This window comes from Mesoplodon densirostris, chromosome 3 (genome assembly GCF_025265405.1).
Source record: "Mesoplodon densirostris isolate mMesDen1 chromosome 3, mMesDen1 primary haplotype, whole genome shotgun sequence".
NCBI lineage: Eukaryota > Metazoa > Chordata > Mammalia > Artiodactyla > Ziphiidae > Mesoplodon > Mesoplodon densirostris.
In genome coordinates, this window is record NC_082663.1 from 146,003,135 (window position 1) to 146,028,021 (window position 24,887).

The 24,887-nt window shown below is 54.1% G+C and overlaps 1 protein-coding gene across 10 annotated transcripts; it reads left to right on the forward strand.

Moving 5' to 3' along the window:
* Nucleotides 1–941: 941 nt before the first annotated feature.
* TYK2 (tyrosine kinase 2) lies at nt 942–23,759 on the forward strand. 10 transcript variants are annotated; one of them, XM_060094167.1, is made up of 26 exons: nt 984–1,023; nt 2,156–2,273; nt 2,415–2,520; nt 2,831–3,046; nt 6,011–6,134; nt 6,256–6,403; nt 6,720–6,883; nt 10,248–10,614; nt 11,203–11,412; nt 11,533–11,690; nt 14,445–14,553; nt 14,648–14,837; nt 14,921–15,024; nt 15,120–15,302; nt 15,391–15,478; nt 16,400–16,527; nt 17,415–17,550; nt 17,633–17,787; nt 18,510–18,660; nt 19,130–19,236; nt 19,468–19,660; nt 20,036–20,154; nt 20,526–20,698; nt 20,918–21,035; nt 21,984–22,094; nt 22,178–23,759. In XM_060094167.1, exons 4-26 carry the CDS (start codon nt 2,851–2,853, stop codon nt 22,310–22,312), a joined length of 3,567 nt encoding a protein of 1,188 aa, XP_059950150.1. In that variant the 5' UTR covers nt 984–1,023; nt 2,156–2,273; nt 2,415–2,520; nt 2,831–2,850; the 3' UTR covers nt 22,313–23,759. The 10 variants fall into 10 exon arrangements, with proteins under 10 accessions (XP_059950152.1, XP_059950154.1, XP_059950150.1 ...); XM_060094165.1 differs by lacking the exon at nt 984–1,023 and adding an exon at nt 1,030–1,106; XM_060094174.1 differs by lacking the exon at nt 984–1,023 and adding an exon at nt 1,030–1,106 and having other exon boundaries at nt 19,139–19,236.
* The last annotated feature ends 1,128 nt before the right edge of the window (nt 23,760–24,887 follow it).

Genomic DNA, 24,887 nt, shown 5'->3' on the forward strand with positions numbered 1-24,887 from the left:
TTGCAATAGGCGGATTGCAAAAGGGGAGAGCATTGGGCTCAACTCTGAATGCAGCAAGGACAGCTGGGGATTGACAGCCAGAGCAGAGTGAGGATGTCCATGGAGACATCGAGGGTAGGGGCATTCTTGCTAAAGAGAGGCCAAGGATGTATACATCAATGGTGGGGAATGAGAAACTTGATCAGATATCAAGGGTTGGGGGATGACTTAGAAGGATTCTTTGCTTAGACTGTACTGTGCAGGCCAAAGAGAGGACTGTGACCAAGGTTGAGGAGTAGTCGAGGAGAAGGTTCAGAAGACTACAGTTTGGTCAAGGAGAGAGTCTGTCACCTCTCTGGACCTCAGTTTCTTTCTCTGAGAAATGGGGATAATAGTCCCCAGAGGAACTACTGCTAGCATCAAATGAGATAACGCGTGGAAAACGCTCAGCGCATAGCCTTTTCTGTAAAATGGCAGCGACCTGCTGTGCAGGCCTCAGAACTCGGATCAGGTGGGACGTCCAAGCTGCTACCTTGAGAGCAATGGGCCCTCAGAGGACAGGGCTACAGGTGACCAGAAAAGGGATGTGAGCTGGTGGGCCGGAAATGCCTCCCGTAGAGGAAGGGGTTCTCAGGCCGCGAAGCAGGGCTGGTCAGGCAGACAGGGACGAAAGGCAGGACAGATGTAGGACCATATGGCAGGGGAGTTGGAGGACTGAAAGACTGCCGAGCTGAGGACCTGGACTTGCACCAAGGTCAAGTACGGAAGCCTGACTTAGGCCCACCGCCTTCCTGGTAACGGAAGCCGCCTTGCCCCGGCAAGGCCTCACACGCCCGCCCGCTGCTGAGCAAAACATGAAGCCGACACCAATGGGAGCGCCGCCGTAGCAGCGAGGGGGCGGAGCAGAGCGGCCGCCAATGAATGTGCCCGTTTCAGGCAGCCAATGGGAGGCGGTGTCCCAGCGGCGATCAAGCGGCGGCTGCCCCTGGCTGCTGGGCTGGGCGGGGCGGGGTCCCAGGTTCGAGCCGCAGTTCCCCGGAAAGGGTGAGTCTGGAGTGGGGCGGGAGGGGGCGCGCCCGGGAGGTCATCAAGAAGGATGCGGCCGGTGGGACTGCCCTTTACAGGAGGTGGGTAGAAGCCCCTACACTGCCTTGGGACTGATTGATGCCCGGTGGGTACACGTCGCTGTTCCCGCCCCTGCCAGCAGGGTTTGGAGATTTCTGTTGGGGGGCGGGGGCTGCGGACCTCACCCAGACCTTATCTTCAAAGCTGGGTCTGGGCCCAATGGGGACGAGGAAGGAGGAGATGGGCACCTGCAAAACCCCATCCCCACGATCTTATCTCGAACGTTAATAAGATAATAATAGCGAACATTTATCAAGCTCTTATTGCACGCCAGGCCCGGTGCGGAGCCCTTTCCCTGTCTCACCTCACTGAATCCTCCCAACAACCCTTTGAGAGAGAGACTGTTTTATGCCCATTTTCTAAATGAGGAAACAGGTTCAGAGAGGAGTTGATTCTTGACGACTCCGACGTTGTGCTATTACAACCTTCTCTTTTGCCCCATCACTGTCTTAAATCAGTAACATCAGTCGAATCGCTGATAGCCCCTCCCTGCAAATACTGGAGACCCTAGGAGGCCTGAGCCCTGGGCCTGGCTCTCGAAAAGTTCCAGATTGTTGGGGAAAGAGCTGAACACAGACCCTTCTCCGCTCAGGGAGCCAGCAGGGACTGGGGTCGCTGGTGGGTGTAGATGTGGTATGCAGGAATCTCGGCTTGAAAGAGAAAAAGGATTATGATGATAAAACCAATAATGACTTCATTCTTGTTTTTATCATATTTGTTATTTTTTCATGCCTGTATCAAGGTACTGAACGTGTGACGTGCAGAATTGTGTTGAAACGTCACAACCTAATTGATCTACAACTCTAGTTTAAAAAAAAAAGGATGTAGAAAAAATAACCGTAATACAATCATCTGTTTTAGTTACACAATATAAAAAACATGTAAAGTGTAGCAGCAGTAATCAAAATATGAGGTGGAGGAGAATGAAAAGTATAATGTTTACCAGTCCTATTGAAGTGAAGCTGTTATTAGCTTAAAATAGGGTGTTACAAGTGTGAGGTATGTTATGTAAGGCTCATAAAATGTCTTAAACTTATAACATTAAACTTAGGGTAACCACAAAGGAAAAATCTTATAGTAATTACATCCAAACACAAAGAAAGACAGCAGGATAAGAAACAAGGAACAATGGATCTACAAAACAACCAGAAAACAACAAAATGGCAATAGTAAGTCCTTACCTATCTGTAATATGGTGACAGTGGTGTGTAATTCACTTACAACTCTAGTTTAAAAGTTAAAAAAAAAAGAATGTAGAAACTTCACAACCATCTCTTCATGGCAACACTCTCAGCATCTCCATTTTCCAGATGGGGAAACTGAGGCCCAGCATGGCTAAGTGACTCATCTGAGTCGACACAGGATTCACCCCCAGGTGTGTCTGGCCACCCCTGTCTGCCTGGTTATTTTGGAAAGGTGGGTTCAGAGCAGATTAAAAAAAAATTTATTGGACAGAGCAGATTTTTATATTGGTGAATTTGTCCAATAAAGGGGCTTCGTGGTGTTATTGTTCATGACTGATCTGGTAGGTGGGGACACATACCCCAACTCCATCAAACGGTTGTGGAAACTGGGGCTCAGGAAGGGGAATTGGGTGCCTAAGTTTGCACAGCTAGCAGGGGTCCAGAATCCTCCCCCCAAGCCTCAGTCTGGATGGTTGGAAGGTTGAGGTGCTCAAAGGGGCCTCCAGGCTGAGGCCTGGGACTGACAGGATGTTCCTTCCCAGGCAAGCCAGCTGTCAAGAGCATGCCTCTGTGCCATTGGGGGGCCACCACCAGGGGCAGAAAGCCCGATGGGGATGGAGCTCAGCCCATGGCCACCAGAGGAGGCCTGAAGGTGTTTCTGCACTGGGCCGGCCCCGGTGGCGGGGAGCCCTGGGTCACCTTCAGCGAGGCCACACTGACTGCAGAGGAGGTCTGCCTCCACATTGCACACAAAGTCGGTGAGTCCCGGGCATCAGCCCCATGGCGGGGTGGAGGTGCTGGCAGCTGCTGGGCCTCATCCATCCAATCGTCTGCCCATTCATTCAGAGGACATTGAGCGAGCACCTAGTGTGTGCCAGCCCCCAGTTACTACATTTGTAGAGCTGATATTCTAATAGGGATCAACAAGAAACACAATAAATAAGAAAACTGTATAGGAGGCCAGAGATCATGGTAAAAGATTTAAAACTTGAGGAGATAAGGGACTGAGCCACAGGTATATCTTGGGGAAGATGGCGCCAGACAGCGGGAACAGCAAGTGCAAAGGCCCTGAGGTGGGAACTTGCCAGCAACAGCGAGGAGGCTGGTGTGGCTGTAGACGAGTGAGTGAAGGGGAGACAGGAATAGGTGAGGGCAAGCAGGTGATGGCACAGGTTGTACAGGGCCTCTTGGGCCTCAGGGAGGACTTTGGATTTTACTCCAAGTGAGGTGAGAGCTACAGAGGACTGTGAGTGAAGAAGGAACGTAATTGGACACAAGTGTCACAGATGATCTCTGGCTGCTGTAGGGGGAGCAGACTGTGGTGGGTGAGAGCGGGAGTAGGGACCTCCAAGTAGGAGGTGATGGGGCAGAAGTCAGCCAGTGTTTTAAACACCAGAGGGAGGAGTTTAGGGCTTAAAGTTTTCCCCAGGAACAGTAGTGAAGCATGGAATGGTTGAGAGAGCCTGCAGCACATGTGCTTGAAAGTTAATTTCTCCTGCCGGAGGAGAAGGTCTCTCCAAGGGGACTTTGCTTACATGCCCTTTCCTCCAGGGCGTCCTCTCAAACCCCGTGTCCCACAACTGGATGGGGGCCTTCTGGTAGATTTCTATAACACCTTGTACTTTCCCATTAATGGCAGATTCTTAAGGAAGTACTGGTTTTCTGGGTGGTGTGAAACATGCCTGGCCAAGGACCCAGAGAACCTGATCTTTTTGAGGAAGCAAAAGATCTTAAGAGTAACTGGAGCATAGTTTTCAAGAATTTGGAAGAGGAAGTAGGAATTGAAAGCAGAGCATAATTGTCTGGGTCCAGGTCATGGTTATTCAGTGCTGAGGGGGTTGGGCTTTCTCAGGGGGCAAAGGGGAGCAATGGAAGTTTAAGCCAGAGAGTGAAACAGATTGGTTCTTTAGGAAGTTGTCTCATAGAGAGACATGCTCCTTCTTTGGAGGGCAGTGCACTTGGATGCAATGATTCTTTTCTTTTTTTTTTTTTTTTTTGGCCGCGCCATGCGGCTTGTGGAATCTTAGTTCCCTGACTAGGGAACTAAGCAGTGCCCTCGGCAGTGAAAGCACCAAGTACTAACCACTGGACCACCAGGGAATTCCAGGATGCAATGATTTTGGAGAGCAATTTGGCATCGTCTAAGATGGTTGAAATGTACATTCCCTGAAGGCACAGAGTTCCACTCCTAGATATGCACTCTACAGATACTCAGCTCATGTGTTCCAGGAGATGTGCACAGGAATGTTCAGATTGGCTTCATTTATCTTAGTGAAAATAGGAGACCATCTCAAAGTCTGTGTATAGGAGAATGCACAAATCAGTTGCAGTATGGTTGAACACTGGAATACTATACATCCAGGAAAAAGGAATTTAACCAACGTTACATATATCACGTGTGAAGCTTAAAACCTATCATAGCATGAAAAAGCAAATTGCAGGACACCTATGGTATAATACCGCATTTGAATTTATAACATTCAAAGCTAGGTGAGAGAGAATATAAAAATGATAAACTCTAGTTCAGGAGAATGGTTACCTCTTTGTGGGAGGGGAGAGGAGGTGGATATAGGTGGGGGCTTCAGTTGTACTTGCCAGTTTTTATTCTTCTTCTCGTGGCTGGTACTTAGGTGATTATAAATTATTCTGAAGGACTTCCTTGGTGGTCCAGTGAGTAAGACTCTGTGCTCCCAATTCAGGGGGCCTGGGTTTGATCCCTGGTCGGGGAACTAGATCCTGCATGCATGCTGCAACTAAGGAGTCTGCATGCCACAACTAAAGAGCCCTCATGCCGCAACTAAGACCCGGCACAGCCAAAACAAAGAAAGAAAGAAAGACATTTTTAATTAAAAATTAAAAAATAAAAATAAATAAATAATTCTGAACTATTTTAGATACAATTTTTAAGTGATGTGTATAAAAAATAGATGCTTGGGCATCCAGTGTGGGGAGTGACAGTAAGTTTGGAGGCTGAACTAGGGCTGAGTTTTGGATTTGAAGGAAGTAAGTAGATCCCAGAGAGATGGAGGATGCAGAAAGTACAGGACTTGTGACCAATCTGATGTGGAGGGGGTGGGACGAGTTGAGGACAAGGATGAAGTCCGGCAGAGTGGGGGCAGGTTTGGGGACCTCAGATGAGATCTATTTGGAACAAGGCACATCTCAGGGGGCCCGAGATGTCTAGAGGAAGACAGCCAAGGGGTAGTTGGATATTTCTCTGGGTCTGGAGTTCAGAGAGAGACCAGGCAAAGTGCCAGCAGTCTGTACAGCTGTGTTAGTCAGTCTATGATAGGTTTTGCTATAGTAACAAGCAGCCCCCCCAATTCTACTGGGTTAAGACAATGAAAATGTACCTAAAATCTAATGCAGGTCAGATGGTTCCCCTCTATCTTATAGCTTCACCACTAGGCATAAGGGGTTTCCAACATCCCTGGGGCAGCGAAGATGGCAGGAAAGTTTATTTCTAGGCCTGGAAAAATGTACATCCCTTATGCCCACATCCCACTGGCCAAAAACCAGCCCAATGCCTCCATCCTAGCTGCAAGGGAGGCTGGGAAATGTAGTTTTCCTGTGAGGCCACAGGATGGTTTACATATTGCATTGTCCTCTGTTGCCAAGGCAGGAGGCCCAGGGAGGGATTGTGAAGGGAGACGGTGGGTCTGGGGGTCCACAGGGCTAACGGCAGCAGGCACTGACTCCTGACTCATTTCTCCCCTGTCCAGGCATCACTCCACCCTGCTTCAATCTTTTTGCCCTCTTCGATGTCCAGGCCCAGGTCTGGCTGCCTCCAAACCACGTCCTGGATATGTCCAGAGACTCGAGCCTGATGCTGCACTTCCGCATGAGGTGGGTGAAGTCCCCTTGGAAGGCTTTCGTTCTGTCCCCTCCCTCCCTCCCCTGTCCCCACCTTCCTGGACCTGGTCTGAATCTGTGCTAAACCCCAGCTGCGCCCCCTCCCTTCCTGCAGGTTTTATTTCCGGAACTGGCATGGCATGCATCCCCAGGAGCCGGCTGTGTACCGCTGCGGTCCCCCAGGGTCCGAGCCTTCCTCAGAAGAGGCAGAGCAGGGGGTGCAACTCCTGGACCCTGCCTCCTTTGAGTACCTCTTTGAGCAGGTGTGAGCAGGGCTGGGGAGGTGAGACTGTTTGTGAGGGAGGTTGCAAATTAGGAGTCCTCACTTCCCTCCCAATTTGCTATAGCTAGTAGGTTTCAACTCATGCCATCTGGGATCCTTTGGCTGCCTGAACCAAAGGGTTTTGAGACAGGGTTGTAGGGGTAAGAGTGCTGTGATCGATTAGTGATGTCTGTCACAGGCATAGGGTTGGACAGAGGAGGCATACATGTGGGGTCCTTCCCTTCCCCAAAGTGACCAGAAGCTGGGGAGTGAACAGGTTCTCATGCCTCCCTTTCTGCCTGATTCCCCATCCCCAGGGCAAGCATGAGTTTGTAAATGACGTGGCATCGCTGTGGGAGTTGTCAAGCGAGGAGGAGATCCATCACTTTCAGAACGAGAGCCTAGGCATGGCCTTTTTGCACCTCTGCCACCTTGCTCTCTGCCATGGTGTCCCCCTTGAGAAGGTGGCCAAGAAGATCAGGTATCTGAGAATGAGGTGGGAACACTGCATAGGTGGGTGGACATGCCCAGGCATCTGGTGGCCAGGGTAGACCTTGCATACTGTCATGCCTTCATTCATTCAACAAACATTTATCGAGCGCCTACTGTATGCTTATACTAGTTTTTTTTTCTTCCGGCCGTGCTGAGCGTCTTGTAGGATCTTAGTTTCCTGACCAGGCATTGAACCCAGGGCCCTGACAGTGAAAGCACTGAGTCCTAACCACTGGACTGCCAGGGAAGTCCCTGGTACTAGTTTTGGGTGTTGGGGACACAACAGTCAACAGGACAGACAAAAATCCCTGCCCTCCTGGAGGTCACATCTGGTGAAGGAGACGGGCAATAAACAAAATACAAAAATAAAATGTATAGTGTTTTAGACGATGATAAGTGCAATGGGGAAAATTAAGCAGGAAAAGAGGAAGAAGGGGTGTGTCAGGGAATGAGGGGCGTACAATTTAAAACTGGGTCATCATAAGAACCTGCTGTATAAAAAAAAATAAATTAAAACAAACAAACTGGGTCATCAGGGAATTCCTCACTGAGAAGGTGACATTCAAATTAAAAAATCTGAAGGAAGTGAAGGTGGGAACCAGGTGGGTATTTGGGAGGTGAGAATTCTCCACAGAGGGGTCAGCCAGTGCAAAGGCCCTAAGATTGTACCATGCTTGATATATGGTGGAGGAAGTGTGACTGGAGCAGGGTGAGCTTGGAGGACTCCCTAGAATTCAAGGGAAAAAAGGAGGCAGGAGTCTGGAGAGCTGCTAGCCTCCACTGCAGTGAGGGCTGGGGCAATCAGGGCACACTGCCTGGAGGAGACAGCAAGAGAAATGGGTCTTTCAGGGCCTGCAGTTCTTTTTTGGCCACGCCACACAGCTTATGGGATCTTAGTTCCCCAACCAGGGATTGAACCCACGCTGAGTCCTAACCACTGGACCGCCAGGGAACTTCCCAGGACTTGCAGTTCTTAAAGCACATATTTTTTTTTTTTTTTTTTTGCGGTACGCGGGCCTCTCACTGTTGTGGTCTCTCCCGTTGCGACGGAGCACAGGCTCCGGATGCGCAGGCTCAGCAGCCATGGCTCACGGGCCCAGCCGCTCCGCGGCATGTGAGATCTTCCCAGACCGGGGCACGAACCCGTCCGTGTCCCCTGCATCGGCAGGCGGACTCTCAACCACTGCGCCACCAGGGAAGCCCAAAGCACATATTTTTCAATCCCTGTCGTGTTATCACTGGAGGACTAGGGCTATGACAGTGAAGCCCAGGACGCTGGGAAGCCCAGAGGAGGGACCCTATCCAGCCTGGAGATCAGAGGATGCTCCTGGGGGGAGGTGATTTCTGCTAAGACCTGAAGGTTGAGTTGGCTTTATCCAGATGTAGATTGCTTTGGCCAAGCATTCGAGGGAGAGGGAACAGCAAATACAAAGGCCCAGAGGCAGGAGGTGACAAAGGCCCAATTTCCAGAGGAACTGAACTCAGAATGTGATTGTCCAAGTGCAGGAGACGGCCAGGCACTAGTCAGGGAACCTTTTTCCCTGAGGGCACTAGGGAGCCCTGGAAAGCTTGGAAGTGGGGGCAGAAGGCAGCTAGAACGTTGACCTTTAGGATCTTTGTATTCAAAGGTTGGAAGAGGTGGCTTGGGACATGGAGGATGAGGCTTGGAAATCTGTCATCTAAGTGGGCTATGCTGGTGCGCAGGTGCAGGGCAGGAGAAGGGATGAAGGGTATGGCTTTGTGAAGAGCAGAGGGGCTTCCCAGAGCTGTGCCTTTTATTGATAATCATATTAATGATCAAAACAATAGTGACTTCTCCAATAATAATAATAGCCAATGCTCACATAGTCCTTATTTTATGCCAATCAATAGTCCTGATTCTCTCATGAGCCCTAGAAGTGGGCACTGTTTGATCCCATTTTACAGATGAAAAGACAGAGCCCTTTAGAGCTTAAGGAAGTTGCCCAAGAGCTGGGATTTCCGACCCATAGTCTCCTCCAAAGTCCTGGGCCCTGGGCCCAGACACCACCTGACCTCCCTGTGCTGGCCCTTTATAGCATTCTCTTTCCACCTTCATGACAGCCTGCCTGTTATTGTTTTTTTTTCAGTTTTAATATTTTTTATTTTTTTTATTTTTATTTTTTTTCTTTTTGCGGTATGCAGGCCTCTCACTGTTGTGGCCTCTCCCGTTGCGGAGCACAGGCTCCGGATGTGCAGGCCCAGCGGCCATGGCTCACGGGCCCAGCCGCTCCGCGGCATATGGGATCCTCCCAGACCGGGGCACGAACCCGTATCCCCTGCATCGGCAGGCGGACTCTTAACCACTGCGCCACCAGGGAGGCCCTATATTTTTTATTTTTATGTTTTAAATTTTTGGCCGCACTGGGTCTTCGTTGCTGCGTGCGGGCTTTCGCTCTAGTTGTGGCAAGCGGGGGCTACTCTTTGGTGAGGTGTGCGGGCTTCTCATTGTGGTGGCTTCTCTTGTTGCAGAGCACGGGCTCTAGGCGCCTGCGCTTCAGTACTTGTGGCGCATGGGCTCAGTAGTTGTGGCTTGCGGGCTCTAGAGCACAGGCTCAGTAGTTGTGGCGCAAAGGCTTAGTTGCTCCGAGGCATGTGGAATCTTCCCGGACCAGGGCTCGAACCCGTGTCCCCTGCATTGGCAGGCGGATTCTTAACCACTACGATACCAGGGAAGCCCCCCCTAACATTTTTAAAATTGAAATATAGCTGATTTACAATGCTGTGTTAATTTCTGCTATACAGCAAAGTGATTCAGTTATACATATATATACATTCTTGTTTTTTTCATCCTCTTTTCCATTATGGTTTATCATAGGACATTGAATATAGTTCTCTGTGCTATACAGTAGGACCTTGTTGTTTATCCATTCTATGCATAAAAGCTTACATCTGCTAACCCCAGCTTCCTACTCCATCTGTCCCCCAACCTCCTCCCCCTTGGCAGCCGCCAGTCTATTCTCCATGTCTGTGATTCTGTTTCCGTTTCGTAGATAGGTTCATTTGTGTCATATTTTAGAGTCCACATATAAGTGCTATCATATGGTATTTGTCTTTCTCCTCCTGACTTACTCCACTCAGTATGACAATCTCTAGTTGCATCCATGTTGCTGCAGATGGCATTATTTCATTCCTTTTTATGGTTGAGTAGTATTCCATTGTATATATATACCACATCTTTATCCATTCATCTGTCGATGGACATGTAGGTTGCAGCCTGTCTGTTTTCTAGACGAGGCAGCTGATGTTCAGAGAGATGAAGCCACTTGCCCCATGTCACCCAGCTAGGCCTGCAATCCCGGCCCCTGACTGCCCCCTCCTGGTCGTCCCCACAGCTTCAAGGACTGCATCCCACGCTCCTTCCGGCTGCAGATCCGGCAGCACAATGCTCTGACGCGGCTGCGACTGCGGAGCATCTTCCGCAAGTTCCTGCGGGCCTTCCAGCCGGGCTGCCTCTCCCAGCAGGTTGTCATGGTGAAGTACCTGGCCACACTCGAGCGGCTGGCGCCCCGCTTCGGCACAGAGCGCGTGCCCGTGTGCCACCTGGAGCTACTGGCCCAGGCCGAGGGGGAGCCCTGCTACATCCGGGATGGCGGACAGACCCCTCCCGACCCCGGGCCCGAGTCTGCCGCCAGACCCCCCACCCACGAGGTGCTGGTGTCGGGCACCGATGGCATCCAGTGGCGGCTGGCACAGGCAGTGGTGAGTGGGGCGCCTCTTCCATCTGGCAGTTCAGGGCAGCTGGGGGTGGCGCGCTCTTGCTCAGCCTTGGCCTTGGCCTCCGAAGGTGGTTCTCCCCCACGTGCCTCTGGGGTGTGTCAGTCTGTGCCTGGGAGTCTGTTCCTTTTTCTGTTTTGGTTTGGTTTTTGGTTTTGTTTTTTTTGGTCACGCGGCGTGGCATGTGGGATCTTAGTTCCCCGACCAGGGATCGAACCTGTGCCCCTTGCATTGGAAGAGTGGAGTCTTAACCACTGGACTGCCAGAGAAGTCCCTGGGGGTCTGTTTCTTGGGGAGTGTCCTCTGTCTGCCTGCCCCCCTGGGGACCTGATTTCTGGGGTCTGGCATCTGGGGCTGAGAGGGTGAGGAACCTCCATTCTACTCTCCCTGAAGTTCCAGTTTCTGGCATGTGTATCTCTCTGGGTGGGTCTCCTGTCCAGCCTGTGACACTGGGGTTCTTGGGGGGGGATGCCTGGTCCCTCCAGCTTCCGCCTCTTCCCCGGGGGAAAGGTGCAGTGGGACTAAACAGGCACTGCCCTGCTCCATTCACCTGCCCCACGTGCTGGTTTCCAGACTCCCAGTGCTGGTGGTGGTGGTGGCGGCAGAAGGATGCCCCATGCTGGCCCATCTGGGAAGAAAGCCAAGGCCCGGGAGGTGGGCAACCAGCCAGTGCACAGACCTCAGGAGGCCCCATGGGCCTACTTCTGCGACTTCCAGGACATCACCCACGTGGTGCTGAAAGAACGCTGCGTCAGCATTCATTGTCAGGACAACAAGTGCCTGGTGGGGCCCGGGACTGGGGGCCAGGCTGGCCGTGGGGGGAGGGTTGGGGGGTGGTGGGAGCCTCTAGCCTGTGACATCTGCCTGATGTTGTCCTCCCCACCACCGCCCCCCGGCCTGCAGGAGTTGACCCTGCCTTCCCGGGCTGCGGCCCTGTCCTTGGTGTCACTGGTGGATGGCTACTTCCGCCTGACGGCCGACTCGAGCCACTACCTATGCCATGAGGTGGCTCCCCCACGGCTGGTGATGAGTATCCAGGACGGTATCCACGGACCCCTGCTGTGAGTGCCGGGAAGGGCGGGTGGGCTGCGTGGTGGTGACTGAACTGGGCAGTGAGCTCTAGGGACTGTGGGGTTTGAATGAGGTGTGTGCATGTCGGTGTCTTAGTGTGTGCATGTATGTCTTAGGGTGTGAAGGCCTGTGTGTTCACCCATGTGTATGAGTGCACATGTGTGTGCAAGCATCCATGTCTCAGTGTGTGCATGTCAGTGTGTGCCTGTGAGTGTGGGTGGGTGTGCATGCACGTGTGTGGGAGCATTCGTGTCTAGTGTGCACACGTGTGTGTGCATGCGTGTACATGTGCAAGGATTTGCTCATACTGCATTGTTCATGCATTCACATCAGTGGGTGCTCATGTGGGTGCCTGTGCGACGCGTGCATGTGTGCAACCAGGGGTTGGGGGGGAGAAAGGGCACCTGTAACGGCATGGACGGTGTGTCATGCTGAGAGTGCCTGGGTTTGGGACTGTCACCGTGCATGTCTGGATGTTTAACGGCCCATTTGGCATGCAGCTGTGTCACTACTCTGGTGAGTGCGTTTTGTTTGGTTTTGTTGGTGGTGGTGGTTTGGCCACGCCACGGGGCATGCGGGATCTTAGTTCCCTGGCCAGTGATGGAACCCGTGCCCCCTGCAGTGGAATCTCGGAGTCTAACCACTGGACCACCAGGGAAGTCCTCCAACTGCGTTTTAAATTGTCAGTGTGTGTTTTTGCACGTGACAGGGCTGGTGAGTTTTGCTGGGCTATGCGTTGTCCAAATGCTGGTGGCTGTTCAGATATATGTGTGGGTGTTTACACCCCTGCAGGCATGTGTCTGTCCTGGTACTTGTGGATCACTGTCTGAGCACTCCTGCTTGGACGTGTGGGGCTGAGAATGTGAAGTGTCAGGGCTTATGTGGTCATCAGGTGTGTGTGGCCATCCTGTATCCTGCCGGGTTGGGGTTTGTGACTATCAGCTCATCTGGTCATTGGCCCTGTGCCTGGGTATCCCCTGTCCTATCTGTGACACTTGGACTGGCCCCTGGGTCAGTCTAAGAGGTCTCACCCTTCCAAGCCTAGTCTCTACACCAGAGGAGGGTGAAGCGGTCGTTTCACCTCTCAAGGGCTGTGACCGTACGGGGTCTATGGGCCATGTCAGCATGTGTCTTAGTCCATTCGGGCTGCTGTAACAGAATGCCAATGACTGGGTGGCTTAGAAACCACAGACACTTATTTCTCACAGTTCTGCAGGCTAGAAGTCCAAGTTCAAGGTGCTGGCAGATCCAGTGTCTGGTGAGAGCCCCACCTCCTGTTACATAACCAAAATTCAGTCTTCTGGCTGTGTCCTCATATGGTGGAAGGGGTGAGCGAGATCTCTGGGGTCCATTTTATTTTTGTATTTATTTATTTAAATTAATATATTTATTTAATTTATTTTTTGGCTGCGTTGGGTCTTCGTTGCAGTGCCCTGGCTTCTCACTGCAGTGGCTTCTCTTGTTGCGGAGCATGGGCTCTAGGCACACGGGCTTCAGTAGTTGTGGCGCTCAGGCTTCAGTAGTTGTGGTTCATGGGCTCTAGAGCACAGGCTCAGTAGTTGTGGCACACAGGCTTCGTTGTTCCATGGCATGTGGGATCTTCCTGGACCAGGGCTCGAACCGGTGTCTGCTGCATTGACCGGCGGATTCTTAGCCACTGCGCCACCAGGGGAGTCCCTGGGGTCCATTTGATAAGTCACTAATCCCATTCGTGAGGGCTCCATCCTCATGACTTAATCACCTCCCCAAGACCCACCTCTTAATGCCATCACCTTGGTCGGGGGTTAGGGCTTCAACATAGGAATTTTGGGGGGACACAGACATTCAGTCTATGGCACCACAGATGTAACTGTCAGTCTGTGTGGCCGTGTCACCTTGTAGTACCTGATTGTGCTTATGACAGTCGTCACCTCTGGGTCTGGGATGCCAGTGCCCCTGTGCTGTTATGTTACACAGCGGCTGTGTCTGTGATCTTTCATACTTTTTTTTTTTTTTTTTCGCGGTACGCAGGCCTCTCACTGTTGTGGCCTCTCCCGTTGCAGAGCACAGCCTCCGGACCCGCAGGCTCAGCGGCCATGGCTCACAGGCCTAGCCGCTCTGCGGCATGTGGGATCTTCCCGGACTGGGGCACGAACCCGAGTCCCCTGCATCGGCAGGCGGACTCTCAACCACTGCGCCACCAGGGAAGCCCTTTCATACATTTTTTTTCTTTTTTTTTTTCGGCTGCACTGCGTGGCATGCGAGATCTTAGTTCCCCGACCAGGGATTGAACCTGCACCCCCTGCAGTGGAAGCGTGGAGTCTTAACCACTGGACCACCAGGGAAGTCCTCTGTCTGTGATCTTTTCCTTTCGGTGTGTGACAGACTGTGCATTGTGCGTCACCCTGGGAGTGGCAGTGTCTATGGCTGGGTGTGTGCCCATTTGGCATCTGATGGCTGTTTCCTGTGTGTTGTGTGTGTGTGTGTGTGTGTGTGATCTTGTCGGCCATGGTGTCCACAGTTGTTACGCACGAGCGTGTGCCTGTTCCAGTACCTGTGTCTGTGTGTGAGTTTTCATGCATGGGACAGGGTTACCTGCATGTGTGTGTTCAGACACAGTATCACCACATAAGCTGTGTCTGACATTTATCCCAGCTGGGAGTGTGACCCGCTGGGCAGGTTTTGTGTGTCCTTGTTGTCAGGTGTGGGTCCAGCAGTGCCCCCAGGTGCCCTGACGGTGCCCCTTTGTGCCCCCACCTGCCCAGGGAGCCATTTGTGCTAGCCAGGCTGCAGCCCGAGGACGGCCTCTACCTCATCCACTGGAGCACCAGCCACCTCCACCGCCTTATCCTCACGGTGGCCCAGCGCAACCAGGTGGGCCTGGGGCGGGGGTCCTGGGCTGGGGCTGGGCGTGCTCCCTGCCTGGACCCCTGCTCACCGCCCTCACCCCTGCTGCCACCCGCTCCAGGCACCCGGCGTGAAGGGCTTGCACCTACGGAAGTTCCCCATCGAGCTGCAGGCTGGGACTGTCGCACTGGAGGGCTGGGACCGGTCCTTCTCCAGCGTGCGTGAGCTGCGGGTTGCCCTGCAGGGCTGCTCCTTGCGGGCCGGCGATGACTGCTTTTCCCTGCGCCACTGCTGCCTGCCACGGCCGGGAGGTACCAAGATGGGGGTGCCATGGGGCTCGGGGGGGGGGCCTCTTCCCTCCGTGCCAACCTTCAGGGACTGCTTCCATCCCCAGAGATCTCCAACCTCATCGTCACGCGGGGACCTCGGGCCAGCAGCAGGCCGCTCAACCTCAGCCATCTCAGCTTCCACCGGGTCCGCCAGGAAGACATCACCCAGGTGCGTGGTGCAGGGGTGGCCCCTGCGGGCGTGGGGCACCAGGGAGGCAGCCTGGAGCCATTGTCATGGAGATCTTCCACACCATGTCCCCCCAGCTGTCCCACTTGGGCCAGGGCACAAGGACCAACGTGTATGAGGGCCTCTTGCGAGTGGGGGGCGGAGGCCCCGAGGAGGACAAGGTGGATGGCGGGGACCCCCCCATGCCTGGGGCGGGCTGTGAACAGGAGCTGCGAGTGGTACTCAAGGTGCTAGATCCCAGTCACCATGACATCGCCCTGGTGAGTGAGCATGGCCAGGGGATGGGGGGCAGGGTGAAGAGGGTCAGGGTCAGGGCCTGCAGCCCCCTAACCTGCCCCGTCCCCACAGGCCTTCTACGAGACAGCCAGCCTCATGAGCCAGGTCTCCCACGTGCACCTGGTCTTCGTGCACGGCATCTACGTGCACGGCTCCGAGAGTGAGTGGGCCCTGCCCCACCCCCGACACACACACACACCCCACCCCACTCTGCCCCATTTACAGCCCGACCCCACTTATACTCTTGACCTGCATCCTTATCCCTGACTACACACTGACCTTTGACCTACACCCCGACCCCTGAACGCACCCCAGCTTGTGCCCATCGACTCTCACATCCAGCCTAAACCCTGTCCACACACCATGACCCTTAGCAGCTCCCTGATCCCTGGCTACGCCCCAACCGTCTACCTACACCCCGACTCCAGACTGCATCCCTAGCTCCATCTACCACCCAAACACCTTTACAATCCAGCCCCTGTGTATCCTCTGACCCCCTCAATACCGTGACAGCATGCAGACCCCAGCCTTGTTGGCCACCCCGATCCTCCCCCCCACTCCCGCTACTCTGTGTGTACCTCCTTGTACAGGGCGCCCATGGCCAGCCCCAGACCCGCTGACCTCAGCGCCACGTGTCCAGCCACGTGTCCATCTCTCCTGCTTTCCCCGCAACGCTGGCCTACGTGCCGACCCTGCACACCTCTCACTGCACAGGCACCCCCAGCCCTGTGGGATCCCAACCTCCAGCTCCACTCCCTCCATTCGTCTGCACCCTCCCCCCGGTTCCCCAGTCCCGTCCTGACCTTTGTCACTCACTCGAAGCCTCCTCTCTACCCCAGCCCCACCCTGGACCCACATGCCAGCATTCATGCCAGCATTCAGCTCGGCCTCACCCTGCACCCACCTCCGCCGGCCCTCTGTACTGCATTCCTCCTCTCCCCAGAGTTGCTCCCGAGCTTCCCCCACACCCTTGCCCGACACCTTCCCCACCTACAATCCCAGCGCCCCCCCCAAGTCCTGCCCCCTGGCACCCTGGAGGGTAGGCCGGTGGGCAGCACTTGCAGTGGCTGGGCCTTTGCAGACATCATGGTGACGGAGTACGTGGAACACGGGCCCCTGGACGTGTGGCTGCGGCGGGAGAGGGGCCACGTGACCCTGGCCTGGAAGCTGGCAGTGGCCCAGCAGTTGGCCAGTGCCCTCAGCTACCTGGTGCGTGGTCTGCGGGCGGGGCCTGCGTGGGTGGGGAGGGCCAGGGCAGCCCCCACGTTGCGTATGGAGGCCTGAACGCATCCATCCACGCACTGGATCTTCCCATGAACCTCCTCTGCTCACGCACCCCTGTGGCTCCCATCTCTTCCCACCTCCTCCACTTGGTGTCCAAGGCCCTGTGGCAGTCGCCTCTGTCACTCTTGCCATTTGTTCCCCAGCCCTTCCTGGTCCAGTCACCCCAGTTTCCAGAACACCCCCTGTGTGCCGGGCTCTGTCCTAGGCCCTGGGGACCCAACGGAGAACAAAACAGACAGAAGTTTCTGTCCTTGGGGAGCTGGCATTTTAGTTGGGAGGGACAAACGAGAAATAATAATTAGTACATTACATTACATAATATGCCAGAAAGTAGCAAGAACTGTGGGGAAAAAAGCAGAGGTGGAGATGAGGATTTGACACAGTTTGGGGAAGAGGTGACGTCTTAAACAGGTGGGTTGGGGAAGGCCTCACTAAGGTGACCTGGAGGTGACATGGGGTGGGGGGAGAGGCAGGTAGTTGTGAGTGTATCTGGGAGAAGTCCATTCCAGGCAGAGGGGACAGCCAGTGCAAAGGCCCTGGGGAAGGAGCATGCCTTTCATGGTTTGAGGACCGCAGTAGGGTCCTCTGGCCTTTTGTCCCTGGCTGAGAGCCTTGGCCACCAGCACTGGGAAAACAGGAAGGACCCACTGGAGACCCAGTGCTGCCTTGTCAGTATGACAGTGGACTGGCATCTCCATAATGACCATGATTGTCTTTTTCACTTGGGCTGTCCCTGGGGGGACCATGTGGGATGGGGTAGGGGTGGGGTCTACAGCCCCCAGTGGCCACGCCCCCTTTCCCCCTTACCCCAGGAAGACAAGAGCCTGGTTCACAGCAACGTGTGTGGCCGGAACATCCTCCTGGCACGGCTGGGGCTGGCGGAGGGCACCAGCCCCTTCATCAAGCTGAGTGACCCCGGTGTGGGCCTGAGCGCCCTCTCCAGGGAGGGTGAGGACGCAGGCAGGGCTGGGCACAGGGGCGGGCTTCCCCCACTCCTTTTACCTTGCTGACCTCTGACTCTGGCCCCCAGAACGGGTAGAGAGGATCCCCTGGACAGCCCCTGAGTGCCTGTCTGGTGGAGCCAACAGCCTAAGCACTGCAGCCGACAAGTGGGGCTTTGGTGCCACCCTCTTGGAGATCTGCTTTGATGGGGAGGCCCCCCTGCAGGGCCGCAGCCCCTCCGAGGTATGTCCAGGGGACCCCTGGACCCTTCCCACAAAGAGGGCTGTGGCACCGCCAAGGAGTCCAGAGGGTACCTTCAGGGTCCAGAGCTGCCTCCCCTCTGGCTGTGCAGCCTCATCTCTCTGGGGCTCCATCAGGTCATCTGTCAGTTGCAGTGAACTGCAGTCCCAACCTCATAAGGTCGTTACGGCACAAAGCAAATAGATCACATGCTTTAGGCAGAGTGACCAGGGCATCAAGGGGGAGGCATAGGCTGTCGGGAGGAAGGGGACCCAGAGGATGCCCCTGACCCAGCTGAGGGATGGGGCAGGGCTTCCCAGAGGAGGTTTTAATCTAAGTGCAGAAATATCAGTGTCCCAGGCTAGGAAGAGCAGCCTAGGTGGTGGACACAGCCTATGCAAAGGCCAGGAGGCTTTGGGGCATTCAGGGAGCTGCAGTATGCATAAGTGACCTGGGAGCAGAGGTGGGTGGAAGGCAGGGCAGGAAGGGCCAAGTGTGAGATGCTCCAGCACAGCACAGTCTGCTCTACTTGGGTTCCAATCCTGACTCTGCGGTGGTGGGCAAGTCTGCATCCCATTGCCGAGGCTCAGTGGCCTCATCTGTAAAATGGGAATGACAAGAACGAGGACCTGGCTGGTCTAGCCCTGCTCTGAAGACTTGACTCTGCCTCTTGGGGAAGGGGACTGAGGGTGTACACTGACTCCTTCCGGTCCCCTCCCCAACAGAAAGAGCGCTTCTACCAGAAGCAGCACAAGCTGCCTGAGCCCTCGTGCCCAGAGCTGGCCATACTCACCAGCCAGTGCCTGACCTATGAGCCAGCCCAGCGGCCATCCTTCCGCACCATCCTGCGTGACCTCACTCAGCTGCAGCCCCAAAGTGAGCATCACTCCAGGACGGGGACCCTGGAGAGGGGGAGGGGCTGGGATCCCTGCTGACTCAGGCATGGTGCACCCAAGTCTCTGTACTTAGGGTGGCTTAGGGTGTGTGCTGGTTTCTAATTCACTTGAGTAAGGGGGAGGGGAAGCCCCAAGCTCTCCTTTATGTTTTGCTTGGGGAGAGCCACAGCTTCTTTGGATGAATTAGACCCTGGCAAATTTTTTGGTTATTAATGAAAAGTTTGTGCCCTTTACCCTATCTCAGAACATCTCAGGTGTTGGTTATGGTGCAGCCAACTCTGTGTTTTGGACAAGAAGTGGCATTTTCCAGCCCTTGCAGCAACAACAACAACAAAAAAGTTTCCTTATCTCTGGGATCGGATGCTGGGGATAGCAGTAGCTGGCTTTCTGTGTCCCCAAGTGTGGACCCTTTGGGGGAAAGGGCTGTGTTCCAGACTCACCCACTGTAGCTCTTCCAGATCTCGTTGATGTCTTGTCTGTGAACCCGGACTCACCGGCGTCAGATCCTACGGTTTTCCACAAGCGCTATTTGAAAAAGATCCGGGATCTGGGTGAGGTAAGGGCGAGGCCTGGAGGACCGGGGGCAGGGCATGGGCTGCTCGAAGGCCCTGGCCTTAGAGACTCTCAGCTTCAAGGGAGGCCCCGGGGAATTGAAAGGGAGGCCTCGGTCCCAAGGGGACCCATCCACATGGAGCAGGTGGGGCCTTGGATTTTCCAAACAAACCTGCCTGGAGGTGGGGCCTGGGGAGCTGGGGGTGGGGCTGACGCTCCCACACGCTCCGGCCAGGGTCACTTCGGAAAGGTCAGTCTGTACTGCTACGATCCAACCAATGACGGCACTGGTGAGATGGTGGCCGTGAAGGCCCTCAAGGCAGGCTGCGGTCCCCAGCTCCGTACAGGCTGGAGGCGAGAGATCGAAATCTTGCGCACACTCTACCACGAGCACATTGTCAAGTACAAGGGCTGCTGCGAGGACCAAGGTGGGCGGGGCCTAGAGATGTAACAGGGCGGGGCTGTGTCTTGGGTGTGGCTTGGTGAGCGGGGCCAGAAGGACCTGGCCAATTAGAGCCTCTCAGTCCCAGGCTGGAGGATGCAGTTTGCAGACACCAAGGTGGGCGAGGCCTGGCTGCCTCCTTTCCATCCTTAGGCGCTCTGCTGGGGCCAGGATGTGTGGGAGCCACCGTCAGCTCCCTTGCCTGTGGACGGGTTCAGGATGGGTCCGCTCCACCTGAGGACTGGTCCTAGTGTGGATGGATCTTGGTTTTCCCTTCCCCCCTTGGGATAGGGGGTGCAGGGTGGGCAGCCTCTGGTCCAGGTCTCTACCACCCTTACGGGCCGCTCCTCTCCGGTGTCAGGCGAGAAGTCGTTACAGCTGGTCATGGAGTACGTGCCCCTGGGCAGCCTCCGAGACTACCTGCCCCGGCACAATGTCGGGCTGGCCCAGCTGCTGCTCTTCTCCCAGCAGATCTGCGAGGTGGGCCTGCCTGCCCCTGCTCCCAGAACCTGCCCCCTTCTTTGGCTTGGCCTGAGCTTCCTATCTCCCCTGCCGACCCCCCTGGGCCTGCTCTCCTCCATCCTTGTCCATTCAGCAGATCACCTGCCCACACCCCCACTGGCCCAGGCCCCCACCCCCTCCCAATTCTCCCGCCCCCTGCCCCGAGGGCGCCCCCCATGTGGCTCCGCCTCTGCTGTCCCGCCCTGCCCCTTTTTGCTGTAGCCCCAGCTGCCCTCCTGCCCGTTCTCGCGCCTGGTTCCCGCCAACTTGACTGTCCCCCAGCCATCCTGGTCACTGCTTCTCAGGCCCGGTCCTGCCCCCGCGCTGATCCTGACTTGCCCCACCCCCAGGGTATGGCCTACCTGCACGCGCAGCACTACGTGCACCGAGACCTGGCCGCACGCAACGTACTGCTGGACAACAACAGGCTGGTCAAGATTGGGGACTTCGGCCTCGCCAAGGCCGTGCCCGAAGGCCATGAGTACTACTGTGTGCGCGAGGATGGGGACAGTCCTGTGTTCTGGTAACCAGCGGGACCCAGCCGGAGGGAGGGGTGCCAGGGTCACCTGGAGCAGACAGGGTGGAGGAGGTGGATGCTGGGGTCTCAGACGACAGGGCCTGGGTCAAGTGACACTGCCCCCCCCTTAAGGGTGGGGCCCTAACTGGGACCACAGGGCTCCTAGGCCTCAGGTAAGGACTCCAGCTTGGTCTGGCCCAAGGCCTGAGTGCCCTCTCTCCCCAGGTATGCCCCGGAGTGCCTGAAGGAGTGTAAGTTCTACTATGCATCCGACGTGTGGTCCTTTGGGGTCACCATGTATGAGCTGCTGACCTACTGTGACTCCACCCAGAGCCCCCCCTCGGTGAGAGCCAGGCCCGCACCCCGACCCCACACTAGAGGAGTTAGCGAGGCATGCATTCAGTTCCCAGCTCCCCCACCCTAGCAAGAGCTTAACCCACCTGAGCCTCACAGTCGCATTCTGTCAAGTGGGCCAGTTACACTGCAGAGGGCTTGGATTGTGACCGAAACCCACTCAAATAGGAACGGCTTATTCTGCCATTTGCAAACCCCAAGGGGACCGTGGGAACATGGCTTGATCTAGACCTTCAAATGCCATCAGGAATCGCATTTTCTCCATCTCTCAGCTCTGCTGTTTTCCGTGGTAGCATTTTGTTTTTTTCGCCGTGCCACGCGGCATGTGGGATCCTACTTCCCTGATCAGAGATCGAACCTGTGCCCCCTGCAGTGGAAGCTCTGAGTCTTAACCACTGGTAGCATTTCTCAAGCAAGCCTTCCCTTTGTTGTGGCAACAGTGGACCCAGCTGAGGGGAGGAGGGTCTTTCTCTTTCCAGCATAATTCAGGACTCTCTGATTGGCCCAGCTTGGCTCACGTGCCCTCCAGGGAGCCACTCACTGTGTAGTCCTTGGCTGAGGGGAGGAGCCTAGAGTATGTTAGGGGTTTATTCCCAAAGCCAATCAGAGTGCCTTTATAGGAAAATTTTTAAAAAAGGTTTCTGAACAGGCAAAAGCAACTTGCTGAGGCTTAATAATAATAGCAAGCACCTAATTCAGACTTACTCTATGAATATTAGTTTATCTAAGTTTCACAATAACCCCAGGTGGTGGATGTTATCACCCATTTTACAGATGAGAGAACTGAGGCCCAGAGAGGCGAAGTCATAAGACCAATGTTGTGCAGCTAAGAAGTGGTAGAGATGGCATTAGAACTCCTGCCATCCAGCTTCAGACTCTTGACCTCTATCTAGGCAGCCCCGCCTCTTAAAAAGAGCTTGTCCTGTTTCTTCTGTAGAAATTCATCGAGCTCATAGGCCTCACCCAGGGGCAGATGACAGTGCTGAGGCTCACTGAGCTGCTGGAACGAGGGGAGAGGCTGCCACAGCCAGAGAAATGTCCCTGTGAGGTGAGACCCTCCCTTTTCCCCGTGCCCCCACCATCGGACCAGGGAGAGAGCAGAGATCACAGCCTCAGTTTTTCCTTCCCCAGATCTATTGCCTCATGAAGAACTGCTGGAAAGCAGAGGCCTCATTCCGCCCGACCTTCCAGAACCTCATACCCATCCTCAAAACGGTCCACGAGAAATACCAAGGCCAGGCACCCTCAGTGTTCAGTGTCTGCTGAAGCCCGCCAGCAGCTCTGCTTGGGGGGATTGGAGCAGACGGTACCCACAGAGAGGACCTCCTGCTCCCCACCCTAAGAGGAGCCCAAGAGGGGGTGGTCAGCCTCACTGACTCCCTGTGCCTTACCCCTGTCTGGAGGCCCCACCCCTCTGAACTGACTTTCCTTGTCTTAGTCTGTTTGGGCTGCTATAACAAAACGCCACAGACTGGGTGACTTATAAACAACAGAAATTTATTTGTCACAGTTCTGGAGGCTGGGAAGTCAAGATCAAGGCACCAGCATGACTGAGTTTTGGCAAAAGCCCTCGTACTGGTTCATAGCCTATGCCTTCTTACTATGTCCTCACAAGGTCCAAGGGGGCAAGGCATCTTTCTGGAGCCTCTTTTATAAGGGCACTAATCACATTCATGAGGGCTTCACCCTCATGACCTATGCACCTCCTAATACCATCACGTTGGGTGTTAGGATTTCAACATAGTGATTTTGAAGGGACAGAAACATTCAAACCATGGAACCGTCCAAGATCATGAGCCTGACACAGGCTCCTGAGGGACCCAGCACAAGCAAGGAGCTAACCAGGCCCTTGAATCTGATCTTTTTATCTTCCCCCAGCTCCTGCCCTTGGAGCCCACTATCTCCCCTAACTGGTTAAAAACTCATATTTCCTCTGCTAGAGGCATGGTCCTTGGGCCCTTCTTCAGCAAGTGTCCACTCTCCTGGGGACTACAGCTAGAGCAAGACACTCATTGCAGAAGTCAGATTGAACTGTTGAACCTTTGCTCACCTCTAAATCACCAGCCAGCAATTAGACCAATGCCTGGAACACAGAAGGCCCTCAAGATATATGTTAAATATATCAACAAAGGACCTGGAGGACCACATGCCATGTAAATAAGATTGCCAGTTTCACCTTTTTCTCGCTGTGTGGCCTCAGGCAAGTGGCTTCCCCTCTCTGGGCCTTAGCTCTCAACTATGAACTTGGGATGGTCATGCTTGCTGCCTTGTAGGATTAATGTCAAGAGCTAATGAGGGCTTCCCTGGTGGCGCAGTGGTTAAGAACTGCATGCCAATGCAGGGGACACAGGTTTGATCCCTGGCCCGGGAAGATCACACATGCTGCAGAGCAACTAAGCCCATGCATCACAGCTACTGAGCCTGCACTCTAGAGCCTGTATGCCACAACTACTGAAGCCTGCTCATCTAGAGCCCATGCCCTGCAACAACAGGAGCCACGACAATGAGAAGGCCACGCATTGCAACAAAGAGTAGCCCCCCACTCGCTGCAACTAGAGAAAGCCTGTGCACAGCACCGAAGACCCAACACAGCCAAAGATAAAAACAAATAAATAATTAAAAAATAAAAGAGCTAATGAGGTCGTACCTTTCAAATGCTTAGCAGAGAGATAATGCAAACAACTGCTCAATAAACATTTGATATTATTGTTAATCTGGTGTTTGCCAACGTGTTTCTGCTTAACAGGTATACTTGAGATGGGTCTGCCACATTGTGAAAGGCAGTTAGATTTCTTTCCCATGGGATTTCCCGAGACCCTGTGCATTGCAGCCCTCCTGACTGGTCAGTTTCACACTATTCTAGTGATATTTGCTTTTTTTTTTTTTTTTTTTTTGCTGTACGCGGGCCTCTCACTGCTGTGGCCTCTCCCGTTGCGGAGCACAGGCTCCGGACGCACAGGCTCCGCGGCCATGGCTCGCGGGCCCAGCCGCTCCGCGGCATGTGGGATCTTCCGGGACCGGGGCACGAACCCGTGTCCCCTGCATCGGCAGGCGGACTCTCAACCACTGCGCCACCAGGGAAGCCCGATATTTGCTTTTGATAACAGTTTTTAAAATTAAATATTCATTATAATTGTAAATATTCCTTTTTTGTGTGATAGATATCGCCATAGGCAGTGAAATGTTTCCCTCCTCTGTCCATCAGCCACCACTGTCACCTCCCCTGGAGACAACTAATGGTATCTGGTTTCCTGTTTTGGCTTCTAGAGACATTTTATCCAGATACAAGGAAATCTGTGCACATATTACATTTCCCCATCTTTCGCAAAAATAATAGTATGTGCTGCTCTATAGAGCTCTAGCCTGTATCTTTTCTATTTTTTCCCACATAATAGGCCTTGGAGGCAAACTGTTTTCTCTTTCTCTTTTATGGTTGTGTTGTAGCTCATCATTCAAATGTCATCGGCCTTTGTTCATGTAATCATTTCTAGTCCTTTGCCATACCCTGGGCTGCTGCAGTGAGTAACCATTCTCAGTGGGAATAGCTGCACGATCTAACCTGGTAATTTGGAAAGTCATTGCCACTAGAATATATTTTGATAGTTGATAGGGCAAGTCTCTCCTCATTCTTTTCTCAAAATTATCTTGGCTTGTTCTTGGGCAGTTACTCATTTTTTGCATTCTTTTTTTAAAAAAATTATTTTCCGGGGCTTTCCTGGTGGCACAGTGGTTAAGACTCCATGCTCCCAGTGCAGGGGGCCCAGGTTCGATCCCTGGTCGGGGAACTAGATCCCACACACATTGCCACAACTGAGAGTTTGCATGACACAACTAAGGAGCC

Coding starts and splice junctions, on each gene's coding strand:
- TYK2 (XM_060094169.1), top strand. CDS start 2,851: ATGCCTCTGTGCCATTGGGGGGCCACCACCAGGGGCAGAAAGCCCGAT. Junction 6,135..6,255: donor ATGCTGCACTTCCGCATGAG/GTGGGTGAAGTC, acceptor CCCTTCCTGCAG/GTTTTATTTCCGGAACTGGC. Junction 19,237..19,467: donor AGATCCGGGATCTGGGTGAG/GTAAGGGCGAGG, acceptor CGCTCCGGCCAG/GGTCACTTCGGAAAGGTCAG.